Source organism: Misgurnus anguillicaudatus, chromosome 4, assembly GCF_027580225.2.
Source record: "Misgurnus anguillicaudatus chromosome 4, ASM2758022v2, whole genome shotgun sequence".
Taxonomy (NCBI): Eukaryota; Metazoa; Chordata; class Actinopteri; order Cypriniformes; family Cobitidae; genus Misgurnus; species Misgurnus anguillicaudatus.
The window spans coordinates 9,156,331-9,179,700 of NC_073340.2; the positions used below are offsets into that span (position 1 = coordinate 9,156,331).

Consider the following 23,370-nt stretch of genomic DNA (forward strand, 5'->3'; position numbering starts at 1 on the left):
GATCACGTCAGAAAATATAAGTTTACTTGTTTAACAGGCTTCTGTCAGTTAAGAGGTTGATCGATCGTTGCTAGAGAAGAGGACAATCAGGACATGAGACGAAGGTTTAGATGCTAAATTTTTTTTTGAGTTTTATTGATGGACAGTTTCAGTTGCATATGTCTCAATGTTCAAACCTCGTCCCACCCGCATGAATTCAACATGCACTGTTAAATCAAAATTGCTTAACATCTCATAGACCTTGGGCTTCCATAAACATTCTCTTTATCTGTCTCTGTTTACACACAGACAGGACAGCTCATGAGACTTCACAATGTGAGACTGAACCACCATGAAATTAATAAGACACATATATAATATAGAAACATAATGAATAAATGAATAAACAATGATGAATAAATGAATGGATAAATGAATAAACAATAATGTATTGATAAAAATAATGATAATGAAATTGATAATGATAAAATAATATTAAACAATCAAAAAATAATTATATGCATAACTAATGATTGTAAAATGATTATGATGATTATGTTAATAAATGATTAGGGATAAACTCAAGAATAAAAACACAATAATAAAAACATTTTGCATGTGGGGATCTAGTGGAGACACACAAAAAAAAGTCAAATTGTGTTTGTTACCTTTTACTACCTTTCAAGGGCAATTTTGGTAGATACTTTTTACTACCGCACGGACACCCTGTCATAAAACTTACATTTACCCATTGTGGCCAATCATTCGATTCACACTTCAATGCACAGTTGGGGCTCTTGACTGTCCAACTGCATAACATCCAATCACAGCAAGCAGTCCTGCAGCAAAATTGGTCAATCACTGGCAGCGCGCAAAACATGAGCATCATAAAATAAATGTATTATAAGAAATTCTTGATATTTATATTTTATGAAACTGAATGGGTCAATAGTTTGGAAATTCATATTTTTCTCCATACACAATTTTCTAACCCTGACTATAGATGATGGGGAAAGGATCGATAAGATGATTTGCAGGAGTGGTTCTGAATCAGGTTTTAGAGCAGATGGTTTTATCTGAAAAGAGAACAAGAGTTACATGAGAGAATGTCATTTACTTTGAAGGTCATCCACAATATAATGATTTCATAGACTAAGCAGTTTTCTACTGAACTCTGTCAATAATTCTCATTTTAATGCCTTATTTATTAATTAATTGTGCTTTATACATTCACAGGAACAAGCTCTCTAATCTGTTCCAGGTGTATGTCCGGCGAAAGTGGTGGATAGTCTGATAAACTTCTCGAAAGTTAATCAGGATGTTCTGGAACATGTTCTGCAATTCATTTCTGACCTGATTATACTGTTGCTGACGTTGCTGTTGCAGATTTTTGTTTTGTTTCAGCCAGTGATCGCGGGCCATCGGGTCTACATACACATCATGTTCCACCATCTTAGTGGCGATCAACTTCACTCGCTGACAAATATTCATAGCTTCATCTCTGTCACAGTCGATAGCTGTAGAACTCTTTAGCAATTCCACAATTGTTTGTCGGAGCTGCTTCACATACTCGCCATACACACAAGCATTATAATCCACATAGAAATCCTTCTCACTACAGAGACAAACACACCAAAAACAAGTTATAATAAACAACTGAAACCAAAAGTGAAAAGTCTAAGGGGCCAATCACACCAAAAGCATTAATGGCAGTTGCAGACCCCTTTTTTGAATGATATTCTATGGGAAGGGAGCGTTTGGGCGCTGTTTATGCGTGCCGAACGCCTTGCGGTTTTTGCTGCCAGCCGCAGCACGCACTTTTACTGTGGGTTTACACCAGATGCGAGTTCACCAATTTGCGCAAGTAGATTACATACAAAGTCAATGCAAAGACGCGATATGGGCGGCGCGTTTGCCGTGAAAACACGCGCTATTCGCCTCAAACGCGTCTTCGCCCAAGTTGAAAATATTCAACTCAAGCGAAAAAATTGCATGACACGAAGTTAAATCCCGTGAGTAATCTAGAACGAGCAACGCGATGCAATTGCACGCTTTGTGTTTGATGTAAACCCACAGTTAAAGGAGCGCTGAGAGCAGAAAAGCGCCCGACGTCATTCGCATCTTTCCATTGTCCAATCAAATGAGGGGAGAGGCAGGCCTTTCGTTGTGGTGATGGAGGTTTACAGTTGTTTGCAGCAACCGGACTCCACTCACTCACTGTCTTCTGCGTGTTTGTGCACCTCTCACCCTCAGAGCAAGCACCCTCTTTTTAAAGTTTATGCTAATATGACAGTTAACAGCAAAAGAGCGCTCACGCTTCAATATTTGATTGACAAGACAGCTGACTCAGTGGTTGCCTATAGCAATATAAAAGTTGTGTCGCACTCTTCTTTTTTTAAAAGGCAGTGCGTCGCGCCTTTCGTTTGCAAGCGTTTAAAGCGCATTTGGTGTGATTAGCAACAAATTATGCAAACTAATCTCAAAATGAAAATCAACTGAAGCTTTTCTCAAAATTTTCACATAAAATTAAATAGAACTTGGAATGACTAGAAAGATTTATATTTGCTACTTAAATGACCAAAAAAATAAACACATTGATTTTTGCTTGTTTTAGCTTATTTTAATGCTTGTTTTGTCCAGTTTTTTATAATTTTAATTAATTTTAAAGGTGCAGTATGTAACTTTTAGAAGGCTCTCTTGACAGAAATGTAATATAATATACAAATCTATATTATTACTGGTGTATAAAGACCTTACTTACATAGTGAATCGTTATGTTTTTATTACCTTAGAATGAGACATTTATCTACATACATCGAGGGTCCCCTTACATGGAAGTCGCCAATTTGTGCAGCCATGTTTCTACAGAAGTCGTTAACGGAGAAACTTTTTTATTAAGTTATCTCCGACAATGACATGTTTGTCCTGTGGCAACTACCATAGCTTCTCAATGCGTTTTAGTGAACGGTGGACTGAGCAATTCACAATCTCACTGCTAGATGCTGCTAAAATTACACCCTGCACCTTTAAGCTGAGGCCCCCTTGGAAATCTGCTGAGGCCCTCTGTGGTCCTCGAACCCCTAGTTGGGAAACAATGCCCTAATTGTGTCCCGTACCAAAGTCTATTCAATTTAAAATTGTTGTTAGAACAACTTATATGTTTAAGTAAACTTCACTTAAATCTTTTAGGGTAACAAGCTACCTTCATTTTTTTAACTAAACTCAACTTATCCGGGTTTACAGTGAAGATCATTGTTATTTAATGCCAAAATAATGGTTTGCGCTGGCTCAAGCTGTTAGTAAATTCTCGTCCTTAGTGTTTAGGTCACAGTGGAGTTCTTAACGGGCGGGTTCGGGCAGATAACTCATGTCGATGTGTCGAGGTACATCGGGTAGAGTTTTCAACGGGCCTGAAATTTACAACCCGACCCGGGCTGTGGCTTTTAAAGCCCGGACCCAATGTAACCCGTCACATCAACATGAACTATCTGACCAAACCCAACCCTTGGCCTGAGCCGGGTGGGGTTGTAATTTTCATAATTTAACTTAATTTGGAGTAAAAGAAAAACTTATGTTGATTTTAAAATATGTTTACAGTGTACTACACTTGCAAGCTAAGGTGTGTACACAGACAGGACACACACACTAACCCGAAGTGGACCGCCATATCTCCAATATCTTTTCGTGCATCTGTGCTGAGTGTGATATTAAGACGCTGCTTCAGAAGTTTCATTTTTTCATCAGGGATTAGGATGTTGTCATTTTCGAGCAGGGCTTTCTGCAGGTCATCCAGAACTTTTTCGTGAAACTTAAGGAGTCCGTTGTTAAAGACATGCTGGCCCCTTTCCGCTCGATGTTCAGAAGCATACAACACAGCGTTAGAACCAATAGCATCTAGTGCAATCTGGGCAGCATTTTGGAGTTGATTCCTTATAAAATCATTGTTATCTATCGGTTCTGTCAGGAAACAAAGTGGTGACATGCACACTGTGTTTAATAGGTGCATAAAACAAAGCTGTATATTTCATGAATAGATAAAACATACTTAGGTAAAACTAAGGTAGGTAGTAACAGTAAGGAAACAGTAGGTAGTAGCTTTAGTGTATCTCACCTATAGGTCTGATCATGCATACAGACAGTCCGAGCAGGATGCCCATCACCCTCATCACCAGCACAGTTATCAGGTCCATCTCTGGTCAGTAAGTTTATCTGTGTTAAAAGCATACTATTTCACAAAATGGACCCAGAAATGTTTCAATGTGCAAACAATTATTTAAAAGTAACACAATGTTATAAGATTAAAATGACTAAACTGAATTTAAAGTTGTATTGTTTCTATTAATTTATCTAATTCATCTATATGCATAAAGACAGTAGGACCTTTTTGTCCCCTTTTTTTTAGAGTAGAAAAAGTTGCAGCAGCTGCGAGGACAGTTGAAAATGCAGTCAGTGTCAGATTGGTCGAGGGGGAGGCACTGTGTTAAAAAATACTACATATTATATAAATTAATATGCATATGTACTTATATTAATAAAAATATGATTTGTTCAGTAACTTCAGTTTGAAATTCATTATATTTTATATTTAAATAAAATAAAATTGGATGATCTAACTATTACTGTATGAAGTATAAAATACTTCTATACGTATAACATCAATTTATTTATATGCATATGTACTTATATTAATGATTGATTGAGTTTGAGATTCATTTTCTTTTATAATTAAATAAAATAAATATTCATCTTCTTGGTACGACGCCAAAGTTCGCCAGAGTTCACGGGGGCGCGGAATCACACATACTCACATATGAAGGAAATTTAATGCAAAAATTCGTTCCGCTAATAACTTATCTAAACAAATCATTATTGAACATTAAAATCAATCACATTGCTATAGCTTATGTCATTTTCATTAGTTATATACTTTATGGATTTAAAATTACATTATAGGAATGCAGTTTTGTGCAAAAAGGTGCATTAATGACAGAATTAAACAAGTCATTTATTAAAACTTTAATAAACAAAACATGCTGTTTCAGATGTAAATATGATGCCAATATGTCATTATTCCAATTGAATAGTATTTTATATAAAAGTTAGTCAACACTTTTATTTTGGAGGTTTTTGCATGAAGGCAGGGGTGTTCAAATTGTTAGAAATGTAAGTGCCATGGAAATGACTTAAAGCTCTATAATATTTAGTTTGATGTCTGTGTATGCACAAATTTCTGTGAACTGTGCACACTGTGCCCCCTTTTTGGTGCATAACGCCCCTGAATATGGTAACTCTTTTATTTGAATGTTTAAAATGCCACCTTAAAACAAAATCTGACATTTTTGTCTTAAATATATGACTTACATTAAGATTTTACTCCATATAGCCTATAAAAACCTAAGCAAATAACATGATGTAATAAAGGAAGACGAGTGACGCATGACTTCCCTACTGAAAAATCCAGCTAAGACCAGCATAAGCTGGTGAGCTGGTTTTAGCTGGTCCCCAGCTTGGTTTTATCTGGTTTTGCTGGTGTAGGAAGCTGGTTTTGCTGGTGTAGCAAGCTGGTCTAGGTGTGTTTTGGTCACATTTTAAGCTGGTCTAGCTGGACTTAGCTGGTCATGCTGGAATACCAGCTGGCCCACCAGCATGACCATTGTGCTGGTTTTAGCTGGATTTTTCAGTAGGGTTATTTCATGTAAACACACATAATCTGCTTTTTCAGACAATAAAAATAAAGTTTTTAACCATTGCATAAACTGCTCAAGCAACTCTCACAAGACATTTCTGAACATCTGTGTCGAGGTTAAAAGTTTAAGTTGTTTATCCTGCACCTCAACTGTGTAGGCCTACTCTGCACCGAGTCAAATCAACCCCACTGTTTCCTTTCGTGATTTTGGACCATCATCAGGACAGACTCTAGTCAACACTTCTCAAGAGGATATACTAAAGTTAAACAACCCATTTGCTGGGTAAAATGAATAACTCAACTTGATAAATCAAGCTAGCCTAGCTTCCTAAGGCCTGCCCAGCCGTTGGGCTAAAAACAACCCAATGTGAGTTGTTTTTAACCCAATGTGTATACAAATGAATGTAATGAAAATATAAGTATAAAAAAGATATTCAAGATAAAAACAAACAAGATTATTAAGAGACTAAAAGAGACGTACCTCTTTCACAAGAGTCTTGGATTCTCACAGGAAAATGAAGTGTAGTACTGTAAGGAAGAAAAGTAATCATGTGATGTCATAACTCATGGGGAAAACTGTAAAGGGAAAGCCTTAAAGAGATAGTTCACCCAAAAATGAAAATTCTGTCATCATCAACTAACTCTCATGTTGTTAAAAACCGGTATAAATTTCTTTGTTCTGATGAACACAAAGGAAGATATTTTGAGAATGTTTGAAACAAAACCATTTGTGGACCCCATTTACTTCAATAGTATTCTTTTTCCTACTATGGAAAACTGTATTTTAAAGCTATAAAATATGAAGCTTTAGTATAGCTTTAAGATTTGTATAAATCATGGTATGAAAACCGTTATGTGTAATGCATGTATTAAAGTTGCAATTTGTAAGATATTTGCAGTAAAATGTCCAAAAACCACTAGGCCAGTGTTATATATGTTGTCCAGCTGATTACTATCATCAATATCTGTAATGTTTTCAAAAATTTGGAAAATGGAAAATTTCCATTCAAAACATTGACACGGGGCAGTGCAGTCTCCTGTCAATGACGTTAATATCCACGTGACCGTTTGTTACCGCCTTTACTGACGTAAAAAGCACATGACAACAGTGGTCGAGCTCGAAAAAATAAAATGGCGGCCAAGGAAGCGAATGGAGCACAAATTTAGTGTAAATAAATTATAATTTCACTTTTTACTCATTTTGGTTGCATTTCTAGTGAGGAATTGGTGTTGTACTTTTCAAATATTGGATTAGTTCTCACAAAGGCGCGCTCTGTTTTATATTTCAAACACGCTGCTTTTGAAGTGCGTCTGAAAGCCTTTCTCTGAGCTGCCTTCATGCCTCCGAAGTCATTTCCTCATGAGGCAGCGAGGCAACAAGTCACTGCCTTGAGTTTTCGGACGCAGCCAGTGTTGTGGACAAATGCGGAACTATGTGTTAGCGCCTGTGGGCTACGCGCTTGCTTATGGACTATGGATTACACTTTACCGTCTGCCGCTGGTTGTGTCAGCTCCTGTTAGCGTACGGGCCAACCAAACGACCCAAGAAGAGTTTGGAACAACACGAGATAAAGAATGAGAATCAATTTGTTGGATTATCTGGATGGAGAGAGCTTCACGACAACATTTAACTAGACCGAGATTCTGATCCTGCTTGTGTTTTACGCGATGTGTGAGTTGTTTTGATTCGTAACCCTTCAAAAAACGTATGCTATTATATTGATCACAACATTAGTGTGTAGATTGTAATCAGCGCGTCTTCCCGCGGACGATATGCACATCAAGAGGTATTCTACAGCAATAGAAATGTTCATTTTAAAACACTTCAAAATAAGATTTGTACTGTCAATACATTATGTGAAAAATCATTGTAGATTGTAAGTTGAAAACTTAATTCTGTGCTGTGTTAACCATCGAATTTGGACTAATAGTGTAACATCTTTGACTAACAATTTCGTTTTGAACATCACATATAAACTTACATAATGAAATAAACGATGTCATCAAACGCAACATTTATAAGACTTGATTACCTTATCCGTCAACGTGATTTCTCGTTCGCGTCTGATTGATGGGTATCAGCAGTTGAGTGAAAGACTACAAATCCCATAATTCCACGATGCTTCAAAGAGTCATTAAACAAGTCATTGTTATTGATTTGATCTGGCGCCATCTAGCGGCGCAGATAATACAAATTGCATCTTTAATGCACATCATAGTTTCAGTTCCATCTTTCTCTATCATTTATTTCTTTAAATCCAGAGGAGTTTGTTCAGGCAGGTCAGAGCACTGCATGGATGGCTGTTGTCCTGCTCATTAGATCTGTTATGGGAAATGGAGATGATGTACCTGTCACAGTGAGTGAGCTTACTTCATTCAGTTCACTGTTTAGTACACTGGCTGCTCTTCCATGATCCTATATTAAATGATTGTATGTGTTGTCAGTTTCAGGTCTCCTACAGCTCATGGTGGAGAAGAACGACACTGTCCTCCTGTGGTTGAGTCAAAGCTGTCAAAGTGTATGGAGCTCTGGCCATGATCAGCTGAAAAGAAACGACTCTCTGTCCACAGGCGGAGAAACTGCTATAATACCTGAAATGCTTCAAGGTAAACATATTTAGGATGTTATATAACTGTAAACAAAAATCACTGATAAAAAATAAGTATGACATTTAGATCTGCTCTGTCAGCCCTGATTTAAAGTTGTCCAATGGATTTAAGTTCAATAGAAACATTATTAAGGCCATAACAATGACACATTATCCCGATTTACTATCTACTAACATTGGCTCAATTGTTTGTGAGCAATTTTGAAGTTATAAGATTTGATCTGTAAACGTCACACATTACACGATAATCTGAGCCAAACATCAGACCCAGTCCAGATCCTGGACCCCATTATCTTTAGATTCTCAGGAGGGAAAATTCGAGCAGAAAATCCTGGAAGTCTCACAAGGTTTCGTAATATAGTCACATAAATTTTTTCTTTTTTCGTGACATTATCACGACTTTCCGCGTGATCGTCTACCAAATTTCTGTTTTGTGTGATTATCACATATTGGCTACTCAACTGTTTTGTCCTATTTTCCTACCATTGTCGCTTCGGTTTAGGGTTAGATTTGGTGCTTGCATTAGAAATTCACTTTATACATTGGTTTATACTATTTTTTCTGATTTATTTTTTTATATGTCGCCTGGCGTTAGGGTTAGAGTTGGGTTTGGGTAGGGCTGTCATTTTATGTAAATCTAACACTAAACCGAAGCTCCAATGGTAAGAAAATAGGACAAAACAGTTGAGTAACCAATACGTGATAATCACACGAAAACATGAATTCGTTAAACGATCACAAAAAACAAGGAAAATCATATATTAGGATATTATCACGAAAAAATAATAAAAAAAAATATGTGACTATGAAACGAAATTTCATGAGACTGGGCAGTGTGAGCCCAGCTCTGCAATGCATTTGAGCAATATTAAGCAATTTGATCAGTATGTGTTCCCTGGGCATTGAACCCATAACCTTTGCTTTAGCAATTGAGTTACACTTACTGTATAAACCTGGCTGTACTTTTGTTTTTTGGAAAATTCATGAGTCAATCTAAATTTCCTTTAAACCATTGCTGCCTTTCTCCTAGAGTGAAGGATGATGGTAGTGGCTCGCATTTTATCTCTTTGGAGCGGTGCTGCAGTCGATTGTGTCCAGGCAAACACAAGTCCACAGATCCTATCCCATCGCCCACTCCTACATCGCTCATCTTACCGGGCATATGAAAGGGAAGTACGGGCACCCAGGCCTGTCTGGTGGAGCATTTAGGAACAGAGGATCTTCTGAGGCTTAAGGTTGGTCTTTCTTCCAGGCTGCTGGGTTTGCTGGGAGATCAGACGTTGGCACCGTAGGCCAGCGATCTGCTGGAGAAGCTGTTTGTGTGTCTTAAAACCCAGCTTTGTGCCCGCCCGGATTAAAGACAGTCATGCCTGGTGTTTCTGTATTTGGGGGAAAAGCACTTTCCGGATTGGCTTGGACATGATAGGAAACTGTGGAGGAATGAACAAACGAATAATGGTGAAATGTATATTAATCTGCCCACAATTGAGCATACAGAAAGGACATTTGCCTTTATTAAAACGTGTCAATTATTTGCTAACTCAACTATTAACTCTTGAGGTCTTGATTTGTGTGGCCTGAAGTGCTCTTTTGTCTTTCAGAATATCTTCTAGATTGGCTTCTATGGCAATACGGTTGCTTTGGTATGTCCAAAACACCAAACACAACATGAAGGAGATTATAATAGGTGTGTTGACTCCATGCGACAGGCTCTGCAGATTGATTAATGCTTGACATCAGAATACAGCAAAAGCAGTTCAAGAGCAGACTGATTTGTATGCATGTTCTTGGAGTACTTAGATGTCATGCATCGATCTGTCTGTGCAGTGCTGTCAGTCAAACAAACACACACGCACGCACGCATGCACGCACACACACACACACACACACACACACACACACACACACACACACACACGTGATGACAATGTGTAGCCACAGTGCTGCACTACGGAAATGTAATGGCAGAAATGTTACTTATAAAGTAAAAGGTTGAAAGTAAAAGTAGACTATTAAAACAAAGTGTTACCTGCATTTTAACTATGCTCTAGTCCTGCCAGAACATACCTATGAGGTACTAATATGCAGTGTTTAGGTACAAATGTGTACTTTTTGAAAGGTATTTTCCCAGTGACAGCTTTTACATCTTTCTTATGTAGCTTGTAGTCATTCTCCTATGACTATGTCTTTATAAACTTTGCATGTGTTGTGTGTAATTTGTTTATACTTTATAATTAGTTTATACTCCAATTTGTAATGGATCTTTAAAGGGGACAGAGAATGAAAAAACATTTTTACCTTGTCTTTGTTGAATAATGGTAGTCTACCCACATTCACAAACATACAAAAAGTGCTAAACATGCTAAACATCTCAGACTCATAGAAATTCCTCTTTTAGAAATGTCAGCCAGAAAACAGCCCAATCTGAAAAACTGATGCTTATGACATCACAGGCATCTAACTGCCCCTCCACTTTAACATAATTGGCTACATTTTTTGAGTGGCAGCAAAGTCAGCCAATCAGTAATGAGATTGCAAGTTAAGCCAGTAGGGGGAGCCAAATAGGTGCAAAACCACTTGTTTGAAATCCCCCACCCTAATAGAGCTATCTAAGAGAGGTTTTTAGGAAGCTTCATTACAGACCCAAACAAAAAAAATTGGTCTACATGTCACATCACAGAACAAGGATAAATACTCCGTTCAATCATTCTATGTCACCTTTAATAAAATATTTGAATAAAGAGAACAAAATAAAGCAATTGTTCAAAGTTGGACATTACTTTTTGCATTTCATTTTTATAGGCCTATATTTATATTCCTAAAATAAGCATCAAAGCAGACCACAACATTGTGTTATCCATCTGCAGGCACTTAAAGGTCATTTAAGGTACATTTTGTCAGGTTGTGTGTTTTCTGGAGTGTTTTGGATTTGAGGGTGCCGTGATTCACCAGCTAGACTGAAACCTGTCTACAGCAACATTTTAAGCCAGATAAAGTTTGTCATTGTATACTCACACAAAGTTTTTCTTTTATATGTTTTTTAAGCAGTATGTGAGCTTTGTGTGAGATACAGACTCAGATGTTCCTTCTGTCTTTCATCAACTTAACAAAAGTGAGAGCTTTAGTGTTTTTTCCTCCAGTCAGGGGAAATTTATGTGTAGGAATTGCTATATTTTATAGCATTTTCCTCCAATCATACCAGGTTGTTACTTTTATGAGAGCTTTAAGGTGCTTTTAAACTAATTTGGAAGATGTGGTCCCCATCCAAATTCATTATATGGGCATGAATATGTATATTTATGTCAACTTTTGCGTTCCACGGAAGAAAGAAAATCATATGGGTCTAAAGAAACATAAGTGGAAGTAAATGATGACAAAATTGTTTAAGGTGGGTGAGATTTAAATGCTTCAGTATTGTACACACTCCAACAACAATACTTGGGGGCAGTTTCTTGGACAGGGTTTAGATTTATCCAGGACTAGGCCTTAGTTATATTAGGACATTTAAGTAGTTTTTAGATTTTACAAACAAACCTTACCAAAAACAATACTAGTGTGCATTTTGAGACAAAGCAATGGCAATGATATATGTTAGGATACGTCAGTACAAGGTGTTTTCAAATTGAGGCAGCTCAAATATGCATTTTAGTCTGGGACTAGGATAAAACAGATGTCTTTTGCCTCATCATAAACTTTTGGGGATATTTGGTGTGTAATGTAAATTAATCTATTAAAAATAAGATAGTTAGTCAAAGGGAATGTGTAGTAGATGTCTTGGTGAGGACAGACAGGTCAGTAACAAGTTGTTAATAGAAGTTTAAACTCATAGGGGTGGTTTCCCGGACAGAGATTATCTTAAGCCAGGACTAGGCCTTAGTTTAATTAGTTTTAACAAACAAGCCTTACTAAAAACATTACCTGTGTGCATTTTGAGGCAAAACAAAGGACACTGATGTATTTTAAGATATGTCAGCGCAAGTTGTTTTTAGTTTTAACAGCTCTTACATTTATTTTAGTCTAGGACTAGTCTAATCCCTGTCCGGGAAACCACCCCTTAGAAGAAATGTAGGGCTGATCCCAGGGGCTAAGGCCTAATGGTCGAAATTCAATAAATATTGTTTAATTGATACATTTATTGACATTCAATTATTTTAAAATAGCATTATTGTTTAATAAATTTATTTATATATATAATAATATTGTATGTTTTAGTCCACCGTAATCCACCTGTGTGAAGGCATTCAGCTCCACGCAGACTCTGTCTCCATGGTAACAGCCGCAGGTTACAAACAATAGGTTACTATGGGAACAGCGGCTTACGCGAGTCTCAGTCAGTGCAGCCAGTCATCTGGACGTCGCCAAAATGAATGAGCAAGATTCGCAAAAAGTTGATAAAAGATTTGTTTTCTTAGAGATCCGCGTGTTGTTAACGTTTCAGCTAAAACCTGAGACTTGGCAAAAATGTCTTGTCATAGAGGAGCAAAGACAAGTCATTCAAGACTTTTTGGACAAATCAAATCACACAACTCTTGTGGTGTCGTTAAACTCATCGGGACAGCTGGTTCCTTCTTTCGGATTTGCGGGAACCGAGAAGAACAGATCAGTTTATTTTTGTAAGCGGACTAAAACCACCCTGTCTGTTGATACAATGAGGGCACAGTTAAATTGGGGAGTCGTGTCATCTCCTTTGGAGCAGTTTTCAACGACCGTCGAACAGGTGAGTTCGGTTTCGCTTTCTGTCGTACACAAACGGCTTTTAACAGTTTCAACGGTTCACAGAAAGTTCAAAAAGTTATAGACAATGAGCTGAGGGAATGTTGTGTAACGTTAGTTACTGTATGATGGGGTGGCGTAAACAGACCTCTCTGCTGGGACAGGGGCGAAAGGACCAAAAGCATTACTTTAATGTAACGTTACTGTACATAACCAAATGTAGGCTTCTTTTCGACTGAGTAACTTTTGAAATTGAGGTGACTGTCTGTGCTAACATATCTGAATTCACCCTAATTATTTATTAAATAAACTGTAAAGTCTGTCTGCTGAGCTTTTAAATAATAAACTCTCATTTTGTCGTCATGACAGGTTGAGAGTACATTTATGTTTATGAACTTTTATCCAAAGCAACTTACAGTCCATTTAAGATAAACAATCGTTTGAGTTTATGAGTCTGTCAAAGCCTGGATTTCACCTTATTTAACTTCAAAGGTACAACTGCTGAACTGTTGTTTGATTGACACGCAGAGTTAGTTAGTAAGTTAGTGAGATAGCCTACAGGGATCACTGGATGAAGTGTTTATTTAATAAACATGAAATCAAAACTTGGAAATGTATTCCATCACTTTATAAATAGTGTCTTTAATAAGTTCAATATTTTCAAGTACATCGAGACACTTTTTAAAAATTGCACAATATTGTCTATATATTGTATGTGTTTGTTGTTGTTGTTGTATAAGCTATTGTACGCTGCAGGTAATCAAATGTCCCACCTAAAGTTTATGTGGTAAATAAATCCTAAAATATATCCTTCTGACTAATAACACTACCATTTCGTCTACTTTTGTTTGACAGATTTAATGACAAAAATGTGGATCATTAAAAGGGGAGTTAGTTTTAATGATTTGTTTGCCCTAAATAAAACTAAAAACACAGAATACGCTTTTAATTATGTCTTAATTAAATTAAATAATGTATTGTTCTTAAAAATATATTTTTTAGAACAATCTTGCTATTATTTTGTAAAAAGTGTCAAATGTTTGGACAGCGCTTGCTGCTTTTACACATTTTGACCAGCAGGTGTCGCCAGCGTTTGTGGTGTTTCGAACGCTTCGAAAAACTGAATCAACTTGCCAAGCAATTGGTTCAATTGATTCGAAGCTTCGAAAAGCTCCGTTTCGTTTCTCTCATCACTAGAACCGACACATGGATGACGTCAAAGTACCGCGAGAGCGATTCGCGAAATCATACGGAGAAGTTTGCTTTTAAATCACTCTCGCGGAACTTTGACGTCATCCAGCTGTGAGTTATTGCGGCGCCCCATGAAGTCGAACAAGCCTGAATACACACCGGACTAGTCCATTACGAACACACACCGGGGATAACACAATTTAAGTAAATTTAAATAAATTCATTTTACAAAGAATGTAAAACACCCACAAAGATTCAAAATTCTATAAAAAAATCATAATCTAATTAAACTATTATCAAATATACAAATAATTTATCAAACAAACAAATGATCCTACATCCCCCCAGCTAATTTTCAACATAGAACGTCCCGGGAACTTAAAAGACGGTCTTTGTTGCCAGCCGTTTCTCTATAGATGCGGATTTTCCCAGGCATTCCACAGCACTAAACAGCGTCCGGCCTCCGCTCCTCACACAGGTAACTTAAACTCAAAGAAATACACATTAACTAAAGGAAATAAACCACTAACTAGGAAGTGTGCACCCAAACTAGTCGGTGGTATGAAAAATTCTACGGAAAAATAAACGTATGAACAAAGCAACGGTGTCTGTCGCTTTTATTTACTGTCCTGTAACAATATTCCATTATTAAATACTAAAGATAAACAAATTATATTAGCAGAGAAATGTGAAAATGTAGTGTCATGTAGTTACCGCTCTTAATGTGTGGCTGCGTCATTGGCAAACATGATTGTACGGTTTCAATCGGATGCACGTGCGTTGGCGCAGAACGCGTTTGGTCGGAACTTCACTACCGGTAACGTTAACTGTTTGTTTAATGGTCTGACTGTTTAATGGCATGACTAGTTGTTAAAGTGAAATATGGAACAAATACCTCGTCGAAATAAATGTTTTGTTTTCCTAAAGAGGGGAGACGGCGATTATGAATCACCGCTATTTGAAGGGAGATTTGGCAGCCGGGGTTTTTAGTTAACACTGTATACATTATAGTACACAGTAACGTTAGCCCAGTATCGTTTTTATACGCTTTAGTTATGAAATATGAACTAAGGTAATCTTCTGGTTTATTTCCGTTGTTATCAGAAATAAGCTACTCAGAAAGGACTTTGTTGTTATTAATTCTTAGCGGAGGTTACCGGAAGTTACGTATGTTCCACGAAAGCCTTACGTTGTTACTGCTGAAACCGTCCATTAACTCCCGCCAAATGCGGGTAGATTTCACCTGTGGCGGGTAACACTGGCCACTCCAATAGCCACTTTGGCGGGTTGAATATATTTTTTAATGGTAGTGTTCTTTAAAGCCATGTGAAGTAATAAACAGTGCGCGGTGCGACACTACGAATCTACAACTCCCATGAGCACTCCCTGCATCAAGTTCAAGGTTTTTTGATATAGAGCTCCAGCGCTGATGGATTTGCGAACGCACAGGACGCAGTCTGAGTTGCACTTTGCGCAAGAGGAAAGGTATGCCATTCCATTAAAGACATTTAAGGTGTGTGCACATTCTTTGAGCCAGAGCGGAGAGAAATCCACGGAGATCCAGTTTTGTACAATGACGAATGAAACCCTTAAGGAGATTAATCTGCTTTTGTAGTTTCACCAAACATGCCCTCTCGACATTTGTCAATAAATTAGCCTTAAATTAATCACTTTTAACAGAAACCATAATCAAGCTTATAAAATACAATCTGCAATTCTGCATAAACGAGTTGACAATAAAAATCATGTACATGTTCTGACTGAGTTGTGTTTAATGCTGTAGTTAATACATTTAAAGTGTTTTTTTTCTATGTGTTTATCTTAATCCCTCACACCCCTGCAACCACTTTTATTATATTCACAATAAGCTCTATTTATTAGGGATTTGTGATTAATCTTTTTTTAAAGTGGTCGATTCAAAATCGATTATCAAAGGTAAATCGATTTTTTACAAATGCAATAACCTGACCCTGTTTGATCAAGCGATGCGACTGTTCTGACTTTTTTTTTTAGCATTTTTCATCTTGCATCAACATTGTATTGTATTTAACATAATTGTATGCATTTGAAAATAAGAGATGGCTTCTGTTTTAATGACCCCAAAGGTACCTAAAATAAAAGAGTTTAATATACAGGTTTGTGGCTCTTTTTAATTATTTATTAATTCTTTTTATTAATTACCCACTTGTAAACGTGGTCTTTTCACTGTTAACTTGTTCTTTTTTATAAATTATTTGTAGGTAACACTTTACAATAAGGTTTATTAGTTAACTACACTAGTCAACATTTGAAGTGGATCAAAAAGTTAATCAAAGTTGTCCTGAGACAAGAACAGGTATTGTTCAAAATGTTAACAAAACTTTTATAAAAGGTTTTGATCCACTTCAAATGTTGACTAGTATACATTAGTTAACATGAACTGCACGTATACAGCATTTATTAATCTTTGTTAATGTTAATTTCAACAATTACTAATAATATATTAAAATCTTGTTAATGTTAGTTAATGCACTGTGAACTAACATAAACAAACAATTAAAAGCTTTATTTCTATTAACGCACATTAACAAAGATTAATACATACTGTAACAAATGTATTGCTCATGGTTTGTTCATGTTAGTTATAGGGGGGTGCAAAAATATCGATACTATCGATATTTTAAAAATCATCAAATCCCTCTGTGTGGGTCAAACGACCTCCTCTGCCGCTGCTGTTGTTGTCATTGTCCAGTTGTCTGCCATTGGGGCCAATGTCTTAGAAGTTAGAGGGAGTGAGAAAATGGCAGAAAATTTAAAAACTGCAGGTGCTCAACTCAATTTTTTAAATTTTTGATAAAAAAGGAAAAGTATTGCAATGCATTGCGACATGCAACGATGCGTATTGTATCGTGATACGAATCGTATCATGACCCCATGTATCGTGATGCGTATCATATCGGGAGTCCCTTGCCAATACCCAGCCCTAGTTAGTTATTACATTAACTAATGTTAACTAATAAACCTTATTGTAAAGTGTTACCCATTTGTATTAAATCTATATTCATTGAGTTGAATTGAGAATCGAGTATAAAAATCAATTCGAGAATTGTAATCAAATCGAACCTAGAATCGAAATCGAATTGATCTGGAACATCTGAATCGATACCCAGCCCTGCTATTTATGCCTTACTGCACTGAAAAAATACTTTCTTAGTATTTTTGTCTTGTATAAATATCTAAAAAAAATTCCTTAAATCTAGAAGCATTTTCTTGATGAGCAAAATTACCTAAGAAAATATAAAATTTAAGTGAATCTGTGCTTAAAACAAGCAAAAATCTGCCTATATGGTAAGACAATGTTTCTTGAATTAAGTGTTTAAGAAAAAAAGTTCAAGATTTTTTTCTTACCCCAGTGGCAGATTGTGTTTTTGCTTGCTTTAAGCACATTAAATGTTATGTTTTTGTCTAAAAACTAGACTTAATTTCTTGGATCATTTTGCTCATCAAGAAAATGATTCTTAATTTAAGAAATGTTAGTATTTTTGTCTTGTTTTCAGTAAAAATATCTAAGTAAGAAAGTAATATTTTCAGTGTAAACCATGTTTTTCATGCAGCTAAATATATATGATGTGATCTGTATTAAGGTATATACCAGCTAATATGTAGTCTCAATTTGGGTGTCAATCTTTAAAAATTAAATTTAGCATGCCGAAGTCAATTTTAATTAGGGCTGGGCAATATGGCCAAAAAAATCAGGAAAATGTTTTCCATATCGGTCGATATCGATAATTATCATGATAAATAACAAATCTTTATTCCTGTCAAATTTAAAGGCAGATTTTTGCTCCTCAATGAAAATTGTAAAAACCAGACAATTAATAATGGTTTTAAACAACTTTTTATTCAGAACATGACAGGCGAGGCTTTGACGAACCCTATTTGCGCGTCCAACATTACACAAAAGGAAAATGTTTACGCGCATTTGGATTCCGTCCTCGTTATCCGCATTGCGAAAATCATAGGGCTCTACTTATAAATGAAAACTTGCCTCCTCTTACCCCACTCCTTCAAGTCTAACTGACACTGTCATTGTAAACCAAGAGCGCGTGCCGCATCCGGAAGTGCTTGCGCAACATTACACACAGTGCATGAACATTATCGATCACTCATCAAACCGCCGTTATCGCTTTATTGGGGAAAATTATACCGGGGAAAATCATCATTATCGAAATATCGCCTAGCACAAATTTTAATCATATAAAATGTATTTTTTCATAAACAAAATTGTGGCCAGCGAAAATGCTCAGTGGCTAGTAACTTTGGAAAACCACTGGCCATTGTGGCTGGTAAGCAAAAAGTTGTTGTCAAGCCCTGTACATAATATATTATCGAAACATGTATTTGTAGCTTGTTTTGTTATGGTCACAATTTACAGACACAATCTTTAAAGAAATCAACACCTGAAACCAGTGCCGGCGATTGCTATAGGCAACTAGTCAGTCGCCTAGGGCGACAAATGTGTTGGTGGCGCCGGCTCCCTTTGGTGTAGCGGGTGGGAGGGGAGATGCGATATGTTAGGCAAGTGCTCAGGTGCTGACGTGTTCATCTAAAATGAAGTGGTCTACTAAACCCTCTGGCGCACAGGGACGAAAACGGAGAAAGGAAGAAGATGAGAAGAAACATGCCGTTGAATGTGTCCGGTCCAGCTTCAGTCAGACGTGATCATCCCTTCAAAGATCAAAACTCTTGATGTGTAAACTTTAGAGAGAGTTGCTCTACTGTGTCTCAAACTGTAGTCCATTAACATTTGGCGAATAGAGCAATGAAAACAACAATGTTTTTATGTGGAGTGAGTTTTTAATGCGCCGTTTGGAATTCGCCCTCTGTCTGTGTGTGCTTGCCCGTTTAAGGGCACTCAAAAGTGCACACACGGAGAGATGTGTTTCAAAAAGCAAACAAACATAAAATCGTTCTGTTCTTGACAGGCCGCATACAAACAAAATGTTATCCACAATGTTCTTTTTCTAATAAAAACGTGTTTAAGCTAAACTCAATCTCGCCTAGGAGGTGAATAGGAAGGCAATAAATTTGTGAGACGTCAATAATCTTTGCAATTTTTTTGTTCATTCTTCATCGATTTGAAGGTTTTCACATTATAGCAGAAAATAACTTTGGATTGCTCAAGAATACTGCATCTGGATGAATATTGAATATATGTTATGTTGCATTACGATTATACAACCAAAAAAATATGGGCTTATACACTTACCCCCATGTTTCTAAAGCTACACGCACAGGTGTTTAAGCCTTACATAATTAATGACACCCCAATTTTCCCATAGTCACATAATTTAAACCTAACATGGCTCCTACAAGTGTATCCTACAACTTTGTCAGGCCACAAATAAGATTAGAGCATCTAGCAGGGCATAGGGTTGTGAAATAATCTGGTATTGATCGTTTTCATGTGACGGCACTCACTTAGGGGAATGCCCCCCTGGAGGGCAAGAAAGATATGCCACTGTCTGCAGGTTTAAAATTGGACAGTGGGCCCCAAATACTAAATAATTGTTGTGCAATAAAATGCACTAGCCGACGAGAAGACAAGTCTGTTTAAATGGCTTTTTGTTTGGGTGAAATGTACTTTTAAGAAAATAAATGTAAAGTGAAAATAATATGCAAGTAGTGTAGATTAAAATTTGTTATAGTGTCAATTCTTACAAATGTTCACCATTGTTAATGGATTATACAAAGTCTGTATTGAAATTTGAGAAAAGTAGCACCTGATGTCAACAGAGAGGGCATTCGTATATTTAGAATTTTAACGTTGTGTTTAGGGTTACCAGAACTGGTTGGAAACAATGCTTAAAAGCTCAGGTGATCAATGAACAATTACCATGTGCACTAAAATGGCGGTTTGTCTCAGTGTTTGTAAAAGCATCAGCAAAATTATGAATTAGTGAATTAGTGCTAGTAGAAACATCACAAGAGGATTTGGGTTTAACTCACTGACCTGAGATTATTTACAATTTACATTTACAATTTTATATCTTTTTTAGGTTGTTGTACCACTGTTGTCTAACAAGAAGAACCACAGCGACGTGCCCCGTGTTGTTTCTCTGGACCTCACTCGACATGTCGATGTCCTTAAAAACAGTGTGTGTTTCACTATGGGACAAGTCAAAGGCAAAACGTTACTTCCTCTACCTACAGGATCTGAACGATTTGAGGAAGCCGCTCATGAAAGAGGAAAGGGGTCAGTAATTCCAGAAATTAGTTTTTACTCGACCTAAAATAGAAAATTGTGATTTACCAAGTGGATTATGGTTAAAAGTTGCAATTCTACTTGATCTTGTGATTGAGCTATAAACTTTGCTGTAATTGTTTGATTTGTTGCAGCGGCTATCCTGTGGATAAAAGCCTCATTTACTCTATGGAGACTGTTGTGATTGATTGGAGTAATCGAGTCTATAAAGTCTTGAAGAAAGATTCTTCTGAGACACTTCTTAAAGGCAATAACCCAACCCCACATGTGGAGATCAACTTTTGGAAAGACAGGTTAGCTTTGCATACTGGGATTTTCCAAATCAGGCTTACTTTCCTGTATGTACCTCATTCTACATTCTATATAATTCAAAAATATGTTGCTGCAGATACTAGCAATGTATCTTTCCATAGAATGTCCACTAGAGGCGTTTGAGTTTTGATATGGGATTTTTAAAGGGGCCATACATTTGTCGATTTTATTGTTTTATACTGTTGTCTGAGGTCTACTTATGATGTTTGTGTGGTTTTTACGTTCAAAAACATCAAAGGAATAAGTAATTGGCTATTTTGTAACATGGATTAGTGACTCTCTGGAGAAATGGTTCGTTTAAAGGGGTGGGCCGCATTAAAGACCTGGACGTAAGCGCCCACTGCTATGATTGGACAGCTTCATTCACCGTCATTACATGTGGGGAAATGTTTTAAAAAGATTAGTGTGTAAAGATAGCAGCCGAATACATATATGTTTGAGCCACAAAAGATTCTGGGTGCTAAAGATGATACACATAAATGACAATGCATATAGTAAAGGAGAAACAAAACTTTAAACTCGACGTGATTAAATTACCGTATACAACACAGTAAGCGCACCTCAGAATCTAAATTGCGGCTGGTAAGTCCTCATCACTAACTTTGTATATTTCTACTGTTAAATTACAATCGTATTAAGTGTTGTACCTTTATAATCGTTTAATGTTTTTAGTAAATTAAAAACAGTCAAACATACATGTTTAGGCACGGATGTTACAACAGGGCATCTCTTACAAAGCAATAGTGAAACGCAGTAACATTATCTTAAATAAAGTAAAATGTTTTACTTACTGTGTCATTTTTGTCAGATCCAATATTAGTGGTGCTTTTAATAACAGTTTCTCTGACAATACAGCATCGAATCGTGGCTTCTTTGAATGAATCTGCGGTACACAAAGTAAACAAACACTCCCCACGCGAGCTGGTGGTACTTCAAAAACAAACTCTAACCACGCATTCCTAATGTTATGTTCCAAGCCTCAGAGTTAAGGTTATCCAGCGTTGTGTTGTTCCCAGACGGTTCTTCCACAACCAAAGACTGTAGCCGTTTCTCAATGTCAAGGATACTTCCTTGGCAGGACAAGTCCTTACAAGTCACTTCCTTCAGAGGCTAGGCGAGGCTCCTTTTAAGCATTCGGAGAACACGTTAAATGAAACCGGCTAGCAAGTGCACGTCATTACGTCATTGCGTGATTGAAAGGTGTGCTTTCGGTGCTGCGCGCATAGGATTGTGGGTGATTTCAGCGCGTGAAGAGCGCGAAGGATACAAATATGCATCCTTTCCTGTATATTGGATATTTCTGGAACGAAGGACTCAGTCCTTGGCTGAAATTTCGAGGATCCTCAACATTGGAACAGTCCTTCGACGGACGTCGATGACGTAGCATCCTCGAAATTCTAGCTTCCGAGGATCCTTCCTTGACATTGAGAAATGGCTTCTGTTTCCATGGTTACTCATAACAGATCACCGTGTCAAAATAAAAGTCTCTCTAAAAATTTTTATTTAAAAGTCATTTTGGTTACATTTGGCAATCTTTAAAGACATGTTTACTGATTGTTGAGACACTGCATGGTTTACTTTGCCCCTGGCCCACACGTGTGTCACGTGAAGCTGTGGGCAGGGCTACAAAAGTGGTGGTTGTATTTGGGTTTAGGGAGGTGTTTCAATTCTACTGACGTCATATTTCGGCACATTCCTGAACCAACCGTTTTTTTTGGCTTGCTGCCAAAACTGTTATATTTCAGTAAAGAGGATGTTTTCAGTTTTGAAACTTGCAGGATGTTCATTTAAGTATATTGACCTCTTATATAACAAATTATCAAGTTAAAATTGATTGATTCACCGCTCCTTTAAAAGTTACCAATCACACGCATACACATTAAATCTGCTTGCCTTTGTTAAAGATTTGTGCCGTTGGTACCTATTTATAATCATATGCACGCAAGCACACGGCATGCCTAAACGACTTATGCTATCCATGCAGTTTATTTTTAATAAAACACAGCTAACTTAAGCATACAGATGTATTTTGATAATTTATTACGGTCCCTTTTGTAAGTCTCCACTATGCTTTCTGTAAATAACAAGATTTTGACAAACCTCAGCCGAACACGATCAATCAGACATCAGACGTTTATCTACCAGAGTCACACTAGCATGAACTGATGGATGTAGTCCAGTAATGCTCTTTATTGTCTGCTTTGTAACCTTGAATGAACCAGAATCAAAACGGAGAAAAACAAGCGCCTCCAGTGCATCTAGTGTACACTCCAACTGAAAGATGCAGCATTATGTACATGAAGCAATGTATTTTAGGTTATGCAGAAATGTAGGCAGGCGTACGCAATTCCAGTGAGCCTGTGTAGGGAATTTCAGTCACTCAAATGCTGTGTAAAATAGTCTTTAACCTTGTTCTCTTTATATTCTGTTATTTGGTTGTTTTATTTTTTTGTTACAGAGTTGCTGATCTTCAGGGCATACATGACCAGCTCCAGTCACCAAAGATTGCAAAAATGGCTGAGCTAATGGTTGCGGTAGAAAGCGTTTACTATCCCTATTTTGAAAAAATGCTCCAGGATGTTGCGGAAGGTATGACATTGTGTAAAAACATTAACTTCAGGTCAAAAACTTGTGAT

The 23,370-nt window shown here is 37.0% G+C and overlaps 2 protein-coding genes across 5 annotated transcripts in view; one reads left to right on the forward strand and one right to left on the reverse strand.

The window, feature by feature from the left end:
* Positions 1 to 627: 627 nt before the first annotated feature.
* Positions 628 to 6,273, reverse strand: LOC129420989 (uncharacterized). Of its 2 annotated transcripts, none has more exons than XM_073866627.1 (4): positions 6,147 to 6,273; positions 4,091 to 4,188; positions 3,630 to 3,936; positions 628 to 1,594 (listed from the first exon to the last, which is right to left on the reverse strand). In XM_073866627.1, the coding sequence occupies exons 2-4, from the start codon at positions 4,167 to 4,169 to the stop codon at positions 1,210 to 1,212; spliced, it is 771 nt and encodes a 256-aa protein (XP_073722728.1). In that variant the 5' UTR covers positions 4,170 to 4,188; positions 6,147 to 6,273; the 3' UTR covers positions 628 to 1,209. The 2 variants fall into 2 exon arrangements, with proteins under 2 accessions (XP_073722728.1, XP_073722729.1); XM_073866628.1 differs by lacking the exon at positions 6,147 to 6,273 and adding an exon at positions 4,360 to 4,475.
* A 6,291-nt stretch (positions 6,274 to 12,564) lies between these two features.
* Positions 12,565 to 23,370, forward strand: part of dnah9 (dynein, axonemal, heavy chain 9) — a 260,170-nt gene continuing 249,364 nt past the window's right edge. Inside the window, exons 1-4 of one of the 3 annotated variants that reach the window (XM_073866631.1) lie at positions 12,565 to 12,991; positions 20,217 to 20,413; positions 20,557 to 20,715; positions 23,193 to 23,323. In XM_073866631.1, coding sequence (XP_073722732.1) covers positions 12,638 to 12,991; positions 20,217 to 20,413; positions 20,557 to 20,715; positions 23,193 to 23,323 — 841 coding nt within the window. In that variant the 5' untranslated portion in view covers positions 12,565 to 12,637. Of the gene's footprint in view, positions 12,992 to 14,551; positions 14,657 to 15,417; positions 15,664 to 20,216; positions 20,414 to 20,556; positions 20,716 to 23,192; positions 23,324 to 23,370 lie in introns of those variants that run through there. The other 2 variants (XM_073866632.1, XM_073866634.1) reach the window with 2 other exon arrangements.

Bases quoted from the DNA above. Each gene is read 5' to 3' on its own strand.
- LOC129420989 (XM_073866627.1), bottom strand. From the start codon at position 4,169: ATGGACCTGATAACTGTGCTGGTGATGAGGGTGATGGGCATCCTGCTC. The intron at 3,937-4,090 runs GTGAGATACACT...GTTTCCTGACAG, and splicing joins ATGCATGATCAGACCTATAG to AACCGATAGATAACAATGAT. The intron at 1,595-3,629 runs GTTAGTGTGTGT...TTGTCTCTGTAG, and splicing joins GATATGGCGGTCCACTTCGG to TGAGAAGGATTTCTATGTGG.